This window comes from Sardina pilchardus, chromosome 10, assembly GCF_963854185.1.
Source record: "Sardina pilchardus chromosome 10, fSarPil1.1, whole genome shotgun sequence".
NCBI lineage: Eukaryota > Metazoa > Chordata > Actinopteri > Clupeiformes > Clupeidae > Sardina > Sardina pilchardus.
Window position 1 is genome coordinate 27,035,915 of NC_085003.1, and position 12,549 is coordinate 27,048,463.

At 44.9% G+C, this 12,549-nt stretch overlaps 1 protein-coding gene across 3 annotated transcripts in view; it reads right to left on the reverse strand.

The window, feature by feature from the left end:
* LOC134094024 (DENN domain-containing protein 2B-like) overlaps positions 1-8,509 on the reverse strand; it is a 25,075-nt gene extending 16,566 nt beyond the window's left edge. The window contains exons 1-8 of one of the 3 annotated variants that reach the window (XM_062547383.1): positions 8,437-8,493; positions 7,406-7,546; positions 7,077-7,204; positions 5,986-6,085; positions 3,755-5,011; positions 3,266-3,411; positions 1,939-2,033; positions 657-866 (exon numbers count right to left, since the gene is read on the reverse strand). In XM_062547383.1, the coding sequence (XP_062403367.1) occupies positions 657-866; positions 1,939-2,033; positions 3,266-3,411; positions 3,755-5,011; positions 5,986-6,056 (1,779 nt within the window). In that variant the 5' untranslated portion in view covers positions 6,057-6,085; positions 7,077-7,204; positions 7,406-7,546; positions 8,437-8,493. Of the gene's footprint in view, positions 1-656; positions 867-1,938; positions 2,034-3,265; positions 3,412-3,754; positions 5,012-5,985; positions 6,086-7,076; positions 7,205-7,405; positions 7,547-8,436 lie in introns of all 3 variants that reach the window. The other 2 variants (XM_062547384.1, XM_062547386.1) reach the window with 2 other exon arrangements.
* Between the last annotated feature and the right edge of the window lie 4,040 nt (positions 8,510-12,549).

Here is a 12,549-nt window from a genome sequence, read left to right on the forward strand (position 1 = left end):
GCGAGTGACTGCGAGAGGACCGAAGGGAGAGTTTTGGTTAAGCCAGCAGGGTCAGAGCACAGCGGGGACATGGGGGGGGGGGTCAGATTCTTGAAATCTTGGCAGACTCTGCGATTCAACAGACAGTCAGGTGACTCCGCACCCCCCACCACCACCACCACCACCAGCAGCAGCCACCCCCTCTCTTACTCCAGCTGCAGGCGAGGAGAGGAAACAAACGCACCCCCACCCCCCACACGCACACACACATGCACACACACACACACACACACACACACACACACACACACACACACACACACACTTTTTCAGCCCAGCTCCCTCAGTGGATGGAGGTGGAAGTGGAGCTCTGTGAGCAAAGCCCCATGTGAAAGATGATTCTGCATGGTGGAAAGTATTCCAACAGCAATTGGAACTGTTTCAACACGTATGGAATTAACAACAGTTCCCACAATGCCCTTGAGGGCTGCTTGTTTAGTCTTTTTAGTGAAACTATGGCAACCTGCTGAGGTCCCTGCAGGTTGTGAGTGCTCTGAGTGTGTGTGTGTGTGTGTGTGTGTGTGTGTGTGTGTGTGTGTGTGTGTGTGCATGTGTGTGTGTGTGTGTGTGTGTGTGTGTGTGTGTGTGTGTGTGTGTTTGGCAGAGTGGGAACTGACCTTGGGCACTCTCATGTGTGGCTGCGGTGTGAGGGTTTCGCCAGAGCCCCTCATGCCTGCGTCTGGGGCGGGACTCAGGGGGCGGATGGGACTGGGGCAGGGAGAGGGAGAGGCGCAGCTCAGGAGACGCTCGCTCGAAACCCGCTTCTCCAACAGCTGCGATGACCTATGACCTCGACGCCCTGCCGACCCTGAGAGACCCAGAGAGGGCTGGAGAAGAGGGAATTAGGATTAGAACTCATCTATTCAGCCACTTTTATACACTTTGTGACGCGTTTTGTTTTGGTTTGGATATCATATTCATGCAACTGTAAGAACGTAAGTGTGAGAGAGACCAATAAAGGCTACCAATCAATCAAAGATACAGACCAGTCGAGAGAGAGAGAGAGAGAAAGATGGGTGGGTGAGGTCTTCTGATGGAAATCAAAGTATTTGCTAAAGCATAGGTGGCGGTAGACATCTCTGGCTTATCAAACGTAGATTACTGGTAAATGTCTTCAACTCTAACTCACTGAGCATTTTCTCTACAATATGTGAGTAAACTACAGGCCAAGACATGACTGGATTCCTGTAGCCCAGAGATTAGTTCCATCTCATATTTCAGTGATGCAGAAACAAGCCCTGCTGCAAGAACCTCACTGTTCCACATGCAGACATCTTTAGACACTTATTCACACCAACATGACCTTTTGACACTCGTGAGAATCAATTATGAGCCTCCTCTTGACCATGGGGCCGTGTCTGATAGGTCTAAAGGACTCCAGGATGGAGGCTTCTTTGTGTTACGTAGTACTTTTCCGAAGGAATCGTCAAATGTCTTGAGTTGGACTGGTGCTGATCGTGTCCCAGAAGTGGGGATTAAAGTATTCCCGACGAGACGAGACGAACCGCGACGTTCTAAAACCTTGCGACTGCGACTCATCATGTTTAATTCTCTGCGACGGCTTGCGACAGCTTGCAACTACGTGCAACTTCTAATTCACACCACTGCAACTCAGTCTCGTCGCGTCGGGAATCTTTGGTGTGAATTGGGCTTAAAAAGGATGGTCTGTCGGTTCTCTAAAAGCCCTTTGGAAGCTAAACACGCATTATAGCAGAGACAAGTCACCTGTTGTGAGGTACAGCCATTATAGTTTTCCTGAGGGGGTAAGACCCTGATGTAAACTAGGAATAGCTCATTTGCCAGGCTAGGTTTGAACTGACACAAAAAGGGTTGAACTCTGGTCAAATAACCCTGACCGGACCCTGGTTGATGGTTTAAAAGAGGTGTGTGTATCTCTACCTGAGGTGGTATGATGCTCTTCCTTTCCTCCCTCGTCAGGCGGCTCTGTCTGTCCCTTAGGTCCCCTTCATCATCAGGACTGTCTTTATGGGACACTGGAGGGGGGGGGGGGACTCACAATGTCATATGCATCTGAGCAAACAGGACTAAACCTGAACATTCTGTTAAACCTGTTCATATCTGTTAAATGCTTCTTCATAATGCTAGTTCCAAGACATTGCACACACATAAACGCAGGTACGCAGGCACGCAGGCACGCAGGCACGCAGGCACGCACACACAAACACACATTGTAAACTTGTATAAACAGTATATGATACAAACACTGTACATTATGGTGTGACCTGTACTAATATGCCATTTCCTGCCAATGATTTGGCTATAAGCTAAAATTAGTCAAGGATCTAATTACTAAATTAAAAGGTTAACCATTCTGTCTGTATCGTATAACCACCTTCAGGGCATACTGAATGACTCTGGCCAAAGGAGAGTGCAATGATGACTAAAACAGAAACGTGACTTGACTTTAACAAGAGTCAGGGTATGAGTGAAATCTGTTTACTTCTGCCACACTATCATCCTGGGAGGATCCACTGTGGTCTCCCAGACTATTTATATGTCACGTGTGATTGTCCAAAACACACTTGACGCTCAGGGAGATGGTGCAACTGGAAACCTCTACCCCGCTCACCAAAAACATCAGGGCCCGAGACGGCGGAGGGGGGGAGGCTGTTGATGTAAGTGTGACTGAGACCGGCAGGGTCAGACTTTTCCCAAGAGTCCTCATTCTCCACTGGCCCACACGGTGCCGAGGAGAGCCCGAGGAGAGACTGCGGCGGGCGGATTTATGAGGTCACAGGGGTAACTGATAGTCATTTCTCTGCATCACAATGCAAACAGACCACCGCCCAGAACACATTCTTCTCATACTATACAGCACCAGTGATTTAGACGCTATAAGCAATAAAACTTGAAAAGGAAACCTTGCATCTTATCAACATTACTCAAAGCTACGAAACGAACCAATGTGTCTTCACTACAGACAGGGCAGGCAGGATTTGTAAACAATGAGACTGAATGGGAGACAGTGACATATTATATACAATGTTTTAATCAATCAAGCCTTTCTCACACTTTCCTTTACTGATGAGAAAAAAAACTCTGCTGGATGGGACAAAGGTGCTTTTTATTGTATTTTAAGGGGGAAGGTTTTTGGACCAACTAATCCTTACAATCAAAAGACTGGCCATTTTTAATTTGTGACTAAAGTTAATACATATACATTCGAGTCCACTGTTCAGAATCAGTGTCAGTTTGTGCAGCTCACCACTGATGTCTTCATACGGGTTCTCGTCACAGGAGCTCTTAGAACCGGAGCGATGGCACATTTGCATGGAGACAGTTCCATTTGTCTGAACTGTGATTGGCTGAAAGGTAGGACGATGGGCAGCATCGCCTAAACAGTACCAGTCCCTGCAACACACAAGACACACATCCTGATGTCCTGACAACAACAGTCACACAAGCATTTCCCAACATATTTGATGACGCTAAATATATTATAGACACTCACAGACACACACAGAGATCTGAACTGAATCATTTGTACTATGAATGTATTTCCTAAAATACTTCCAATGAAGGAAAATATATCATACACTGAACTGCACTGAGTTATTTTGTACAAAAACATACAAAGCTACATGTTATGCTCAAGTACAATTTGGAAAATGAGGAAATACAATTATTGCTGAGACAGCAATTTGTGACTCGCATCCCACTCAGTTTTATGTACAGAGATACAAGGGCTCCTCACCTGCTGAGAACGGTTCTGCAGAAGCCGCTGCCTGTTCGGATGTGCTGACGGGTGTGCCTGGTGCCATGGGGGGTTGGGGAGGGGGACAGCATGCGTGGGTGGCTCTGAGGGGGGCAGCCATTGCCAGGCGAGGTGGGCCTGTCGTGAGGGTGGTTGAGCTCGTACTCAAAGGTGCGCTTGGGCTTGGGTAAAGGGTTCACGGGCATCCCTTTGGGGGGGTTCTGCTGGGTGGCACCTGGACTCCTTAAAGGTGTTGGGCTCTGCACCCTCATGTGGCCCGGCTGGAACTCTGGCACAGGGCTAGTACACCTGCTCACCTGTCTCCGCTCAAGTCCCCCCAAAGGCCTGCTGGACATGGAGGGGTTGGGGATGGATCCCCCAGGTCCGAAGCAGCTGCTCGGGTACTGGGGGGCCTGCTCGGGGCAGTCTTTCAGCGCCTGCTCTATCTCCTGCACGCGACTGAGCACGGAAGAGCGCCCCCCCCTGTGGGTGGACAGGGACCGCAGCAGCATCGCCTGGGCCTCTCGCCGGCTGGGCCTCTTCTCAAGGCGTCCCATCATCGCTCCTCCGCGGCGGATCTCGGGGCCTCCGCCTCCGCCCTCCTCGTCCTCCGTGCCCGGGTACGAGCACTCGGAGAAGGCGCGGCTCAGCTTGCGCAGGTCCTGGAAGTCGAAGGCCTTCTCGCTGCAGGGGGAGGACAGCAGGCTGGGGCAGCCTTCGCTGCCTCCGGTCTGCTCCCCCAGGGAGCGCCGCTCCACGTAGAGACTCATCCGGGGCAGTTCGACCCGGCAGTACTCCCTCCGGGGCAAACGGCGCGGAGCAGGCTGGGCGGAGGCCTCGGGACCGGACAGGGTCGGGGTGGAGCTTCTGCTGATGGACAGTTTCTGCGGGGGGTTGGAGTTTGGCGACGTGTCGGCGGCCTTGTGCGTCGACCCTTGCGAGGGCGCGTTGCTTTGAGGGTGCCCGCTCGACACGCCCTCCAGACGGTTCTCCTTCTGGCCTCTGCCTCGTCCGGGAGTGGCCGGCTTGAAGACGGAGAGTTGGGGGTCCAGCCGGCCAATGCCGCGGCTCCTCAGCAGCTTGAGGGAGGGGCATTCTGTGGAGACGGAGGAGCTATTCCTGTTGTGCGGTCGGAGGAGGGCGTGGTCTGCAGGGCGAGTGGGGCGTGGCCGCGGGATGGACTCCTCGCTGTCGCTGAAGGGGTGCGGAGAGCGTCTCATGATGGGAAGAGTGGGCGGAGGGGACACTGATTGGCACCTGAAACACACAAAACACACTTCTGCAAAACAGACCAATCTCTGTCCAGGAGAAAAGAACCTACAGTATACCACCACCACCGCCCTGGACCACATCACAAACACACACATCACATCACATACGCATACGGGATGTGCACAGAACAGAATGCACCCTACTTCATGTCAGACATGGTGGACGCACCAACCAAACAACACTGACTGCTGTTGGGGGTACAGATGCATTGTGGAGAAGTATCACAGCAATACAACAGAGAATCAGGAGAATGTGAGAGCTCATGTAATTATCAGGAACACTGCATCAGTCTAGAGACCTCAGTAAAAGTAGTCGAAACAAAAGAAAACATGACATCACATAAAAAGAAAACATAACTGCACATTAGCTTCAAATGAATAAAACCTAACAAACTGACACATTCTTATAGTCTGACACCATCTCTTTCTGCTCTGCCTGTGGACCATATACGCCCCTCCTAGAGACACAGTCTTCGGGACACAAAGTAGGTTAGCAGAGTCTTTGTTCCGCGCTCCAGTCTGACGGTTGTGCAATATTACGCTTGGCAGAGAGACTGGGTTAGAGCGGGCGCTCGTTTCGTTTTCTGCTCAAAAAAGGCCAGAGTAACTCATCCAGAGCTCATTTCAGCGAGATCGCTGAACGGAGCCGGCCGCCGTGGAAATCCAGATGGGCCATTTTCTACAGTTTACTGGAAATTTAATCTGAACCACATGGACATCCACTGTGCACACAATGTTGGATGGATACATCACATACATCTTCCAATTGTTTCATTTCGATTTTTTAAAGAGGGCAGGTTTTTCCTCTTGAGTATCACCATAACCTTGTCCACTGACACGCGTCAAATCACTGTCTGACAAAGAGCTTGTCTCTAAATCTGGTTTTCGACAGTAAGCCCATATCTTTGGGTAGCCACCTGATTACCTCTTCTGTCCAAAGCCCTGATCAGCATCACTCACCTCTCTGGAATGTCCCCTGGTTCTCTGCCTCTTCGCTGAGACGCTGTTTTATAGTTCTTATTTGCTGTCATGGTGATCTTCCCTCAGGCATTCCAGATACCTACGGAATAAAAGAAAACGACTTGGTTTCTCTTTCTCTGGAAGGTTCTAACTTGCTGAAATCAGGATTTAGCAACGCAGCCTGTCTGTCCCTGAGGAGTGAAGCATAGTTGGAGAGGACTACCAGCACCTGAAGGCATAGCTTCTCGATTCTCTGCTCTGACGAGTGTGCTATTTGTCAGCCTTGTCTGAGAACCGAGCCTTTGGCCTGCCATTGGAAACAAACTCCGTCTGTCTGAAGCACAGCTGAGCTGTCTGGCCTGCTCTCTTCTGGGACTCTTTGGCTCAGTGATCCATAGATCTCCCAGCGAGAGCGAGCGAGAGCCAGGCGCTAGGCGTGCTATGCTAACGTTGTCTCGCCGCAAGCCCCAGCCAGAAGGAGGATCACTGTGCTTTACAACCGGACATCTCCCAGAACCCATCAGATGAGGATAACATCCTCGGTGAACTCTAAGTCGCAGTGAAATATGTCTCTGGCACCTGCGAGGGCCTCTAGGGGCCATGCATATGATGATCACCAGGGAACTCCTGTGAACTCTCTGAAACCATTTAGTGACTTTGAGTGGACTGGCACATTATCGGCCAAATCAGGACCATATTCAGAAGAAAATGAAGCCGAGCAGGGCTGGGCAACACAAAGAGCTGGAATATTTTGCAGGAGGATTAAAAAAACATCTCGCACAATGTTAAGCAGCCAACACTGTGAAGAAGCCAAATGCCTTTTTCCAGTCAAAGACACAAAAATTCTCATGGCTAACAGTAACACACATTAATCCCAATTTAAAAGGTCACACTGCCTGTGCAATAAGTGATGCCAAAAATGTCAAACCAGTTGACCTGAGCTTTGTTCCCATTTCTGCTCTGTGTGAGGTATAAAACGGAGGATGAGAGAAGGCCTTTAGGAGCTGCTATTTGAAGGAGAGCGGTGGTCCTTGCTTTCTCTCCAGAAACAGACACTTGAGAAGGGAGAACACATTCTTTCTGTCACTCACTTCCTGCTTGGGAGGAATGGGAGATCTATGATCTCCATTTCAAATCCATCGCGAGGCAAACTCCCCCAAGTGAAGCCTTTCTGGGTCAGCCAATCAGATGTGAAAGTTCCCTGGGCAGCTGGACAATGCTGAAGTCATGCAGGGAGGAGAGAGCAGGTCAGAGTCTTGCCAGAGCACTCTGTGGCTTTGCTCCAATACTGTTTCAGGGGGTAACATATGGATTAAGAGGTCCAGTGTTCTTTAACATATGAATGTATATTTGCCATAAGTGCATACTTTATAGTTCTATGGGGAGGGTCAAATGGTTAGTGTAAAATTCAAACCGCCACCTTGGAATAGTTCTCCCCTAGTTTGCAGAAAACTGTCAGAGGAATGTTTCTCTCATCCACTGTGACACTGCATAGCGCCATGTGACGGAGCTGACAGGTAGGGTCCTGCACCGTGGGAACAATGTGAGAACACCTGAACACCTGGATCACAGAATTGTGAACACAACAGCTATGAGAGAAGGCATTTTAGGCAGACTGGTTGTGGCTATTCTTATTGGTGTAAGGATTCAACTGACCACCTTTGGTTTCATCGATAAATAATAAAGGGAGAGTTAAATATTTTATCCAACATGTGTTGCACTCTTTGCTGACATACTTTTTTGTTTGAGATGAAAAGCACAAACACAGCTTCATAGATATTAACCTAGGACTGACTGACTGAATGAATTACTGAATGCGTGTCTGAACTTAATCATGATAGAATTTGTCAGTCGCACAAAAATTACTTTTATTGTGCCTACTTTTTGTATTACATAAATGGTGGAAATGGAATTGATGTAGTGTGAAAAGTATGCCAGCCAATGTATTCTAAACCAATTACTGTGAATATTGGCTTAAATTGAGAGAAATATAGTCAGCTAATTGTGAAAGACAGAGGTCCCATTCAATTAGTCAAGACCAGATCCTCTTGTTATTTTTTCCAACTCGTTTTCAAAACTTGTATTGTTTTCAAAAAGTAATGTTTCCAAGCAAATGAGGATTGGGTTTACTTTTTACACAATACGCGCATGTCTTACTTCGGCACTTAATGATTAGTCAAGTATTAAGGTTAAGTTTTATATAGGCTGCATTACATGCATATGAAAACATGTCATGTATGACCAATGTAAACAAGTTGTTTCATGGGAACAAACAGGCAACAGCGCGGCGTTTTATCTACAGGGGACTGTATCCCTGAGCAGAACCGCAAACTGACGCGCGTTCTTCATAGCTTTTTAAGTCCTGTTTTAACATGTATTTTGACAATTACTGAACGAAATGCAAAGATTTGTAACCAATTATTTGCCTTAAAAGCATATAAACCCACTTACCTTCTTTTCAGCGTTTAATCAGAGTTCATTCCACCCCATTCCTAAAAGTGCATTCCTCCTCCGACTGTCTAGCGATGAGTAGGAGGACTTTTGCGTCATGACAAAGGAGGCAGGAGAACTAGTTAACAGGGAGAGGTTTTACAGAATAAGAAACATTGAAAGTGTCTTGTTATCTCTTCGTTGTATGAACATTGCATTAATTACCGCATCTCTGCCCAAATTCGTTCAGGTCTAGACTAAGTCCCTCATGCCCTCGGGTGCCGTTTGGTAGATTGGCATTGCGCGTCGTGACGCGCCGGTGGACACTAGTAAAAGTCCCTGTTAGTTCCATAAGTAGTGGTTTGTTTACCAATAAAACTGAATTCCATTGTGGGTGGGCGTATACTAAACATTTTGTTTGTTAATTAAAATGAATCTTAAGTCACCTAATCACTAAGACTAAGATTTCAGATGCACCGAGTATAGGCAACATCACAAATGAGCTAATAGACCTATCCATTATAATCAGGCCTGCACTGATCATTTTCTGGAGCAGAGGATGCAAAACACCTCATCATAATCATTTTGTTGACGGAGCCCACCATGAAAGCTAAGAAGACAGGAAATCATATCTTTCAGATGGTTTAGTCTTTAATTACCTCCATCCTGCAAATCGGGCAGACTAAGGTATTGTGGTATTGTGTGGCCTGAAAGTTCTGGGAAGTGGGACCACGTTCTGGTATGGGATATGGCAAGTTTATTGCCACGTTCCCCCAACTCAAAGGTTGTCAAAGCTTTAGCCTACACAACTGTACACAACTGTAGCTAACAGAGCGCAGTCAGCGACACAGTGTGGCCATATTTGGAACAAAATATCAACTACAGAAAAGACATGTTTCGGCATGCAGTGCGTCTGTCTACTGCTGGGTGATTTTTCAATTAGGCTGCTTTTACCTAGCATGGCCAAACCTACTAACTTAGTGAATGACATTTTGTTTACCAGGCTAGTTTTTAACCATCTTAAATGACATTTGGAAGAATCTTGTTGAAACTATGCCAAGACAGTATTTACATGTACATGCTTTGACGTAAAGATAACATGATGGCCTAAATATAGTTCTTTTTTTTTTTTTTTTTTACTTGCCAACTGGAATTGCAAAGTGTCATTACCATCACAGCATCAAAAACATTCTTTAAAGACAAACAATCTAACAGGGGGAACATTTTTATCAACAATAAGGATATTTTAAAATGTTTACATTTAACACATTACATATATTTAATGTTCTCACCATCAAAACATGTTTCCTTGTGTTCAATAAAGCACACTATTGTTTACTTTTTGGAAATCATTGGAAACATCCCTCATAGACCAAAATATGCGGTTCTAGCCTATACACAACTCAAAAATGGTTAGTGTTACTTTGCAGATTATCCACATTATATATATATATATATATATATATATATATATAAAAATAATATAACTAAAATGCACTGTACCTGGTGAATCTTAGTTTCAGTTACAGTGTCCAGTTGTTGGGTAATTCGGACATTGGCGACTGCAATATCATTCTCTTTGATATAGAAGAGTTTGATTTTTGTTTACTGTTCAGACAATGCTTCAAAAAGGGCCACAGCAGATAGCAGATCCAGATCATCTGTTGTTCTCGTAAAGGTGCAGTCAGGGACTTCACAGGAAGTCTTGTTTGTTTGTGTTTATGTGTAGATTTAAATTGATTAGCACTTTTGTGCAAATAAACTTGCATTATAGTTTTAACCAAGGACAAAACAAAACGCGCTAGATAGATACTGTACCTTTGCACATATTTCTGCAATGCTTGGTGTTGTCCCTTTCAGTTCACTTACTGTAGCTCTTCTGCCATCGTAGCAACAGAATGTATAACTTTATGAAGCCCGGAGGCTTTCTTCTTCCTCAAGTGACTCTCTTTTTTTATATACACTTTAAGAAATCAAGTGACCTTGAGGGATTATTTTCAAAATGCAATGAGTAGGCTAAACATTTTATTTCAATGAGTCGACATTTGATTTGGATAAGATCCATTTCTCTGTGATATGATTCCTGAGAAATGCTCGCTCATGTATTAGACTGCACATACAGTCCCCTCCATAAGTATTGGAACACATGCTAAAGTTGACTAGATAAAATCATCTTTTGGAAATTGATTCATTCTTACAGTATGTGCAGGCATATTAATCATTTACCAGTTATCTTTCTTACCAAGAATATCAAAATAATAATAATTTGCCATTGACCATTCAAGAGCAATCAGATTGATGTAGAGGGATTAATTGGCCCAGCGCATTACCATCATTTGCCAAATGTGTTTTTTTTTTTTTTTTACATCATAGAGACATTTATATCACCAGAGAACAATTATTAAAAAATATTGTATTGACTTACAGTACAATTCTGACAGGAGTTTGGAGGAAGGAGTAGCCTATGTGCAAGGACATCTATAGAGATTTTTTCCATTTTAATCTGAAACCATAGTTATGAACATGACAATGTGGTTAGTCAAGGTCAAAAATGCTGCGTGTTAACACAGGTGTGAGTTGAACACTGAGCCAATAAAAACACCATAGAAAGACTCTGGTCAAAGGAAATTATTAACACGACACAGACTGAGAGTGACCAGGTCAGGCAGAGTATTAAGTGTGATAAGGATGGATATCTAGATGGTGTTACAGAGGATACAGGAGGAGTAAGAGTAAAAATTGAAAAGTAGTTGCTGAGTTAAAGGGGACTGGAGTAATAATATTTGCAGTGAATAATAAGAAAACGAGTTACACTGTTTAATAACTGACGTTCAAGCTTATGAAAAAAAAACAAGATTTCATATTATGCAAAGCGTTTTGAAGATGCTTTAATCTTCATTTATATAACCTAATGTTCAGCAGGCCTATGTTTTACGGATCTTGAGCGAAAGAAGCCACTGTTTCTTAACACCTAGTCCTCTTAACAGAAACCGAGTGAGTGAGCTCCAGCGACAAAATCAGTTTTATTGCTTGTTTTAATTGCCATGTTCATGCCTGCATACAGTATTCATGGCCCCAGAGTGTTTTTTCCCCCCGAACAAACAGTAATCGGTGACCTCGAGAAACAGACAGAGATCTATATATGTGGAATGAATTCTCCTTTTACCACCCATTTTATGTATTTTATTTGACTCATGTAGGCTATTGTTTGACCTGATGTCAGTTGGAAGAACTCAATTTTTGCATTTTGAATAATCATTACTTAAGATATATTCACTAATCACATTTCATAAGGTAATTACACTAATCACGTTACTTAAGGTAAATACACCCTAAATGTCTTTCTGGGGAGAAACATATTCACAGGCTGCCCTCTAGTGGTCCATATCAAATCTCCATGTTGTGTACACTGCTGATGTGTCCTCACAAACATAGTAGATTTTTCTGGAGGTGCCCCTTCAGAGCATATGACATTTCTGACTGTTAAAGTGTATAGGCTACAGTAGATGAGGAACTTTACATAATGTATCTGTATCTTGTGAATGATATACGCTCCAAACAGCTCTGGTCTGGCATATAGAATAAGAACTGTAACATTGACTCTTTTTTCGTAATTTGTTATTCTCCTTTACAATTTTCATGAGGTTAGTTAGTTATATGTGTTAAAAGTGTATTTTAAAAGTGACCTGGTAATGCATTGATAAAAGCACACAGTGCAAGTTAGTCTAAGTCACTGTTAGTGTATTTGTGCAAATTCAGTCTAATGATGATGATAAGGTCAGACACGATGGAGACTAAAGCGTCCTAGAATAGGCCTGGGGTGATATTTCTTACCATCTCTTAATAGAGTTCACATACAGGATACAGGATACAGGATCGCTTTATCTGCCAAATGGACAGAGTGCAGTAGTGTGACAGTGCAGCACTTAAAGCTGCAGTCAGTAGGTGCCTCTCATGTAAAGTTTATACGTCCTCCCTCACTCCTCGGGCCTCGATCCTCACTGATCTACATACAGAATGATGGGGCGTTAACAACGATAGTCTATCCCTTCGTCTATCTTTCTTTATGTTGATCATTGAGGATTGAGGCCCGAGGAGCGAGGGAGGACGTATAAACTTTACATGAGAGGCACC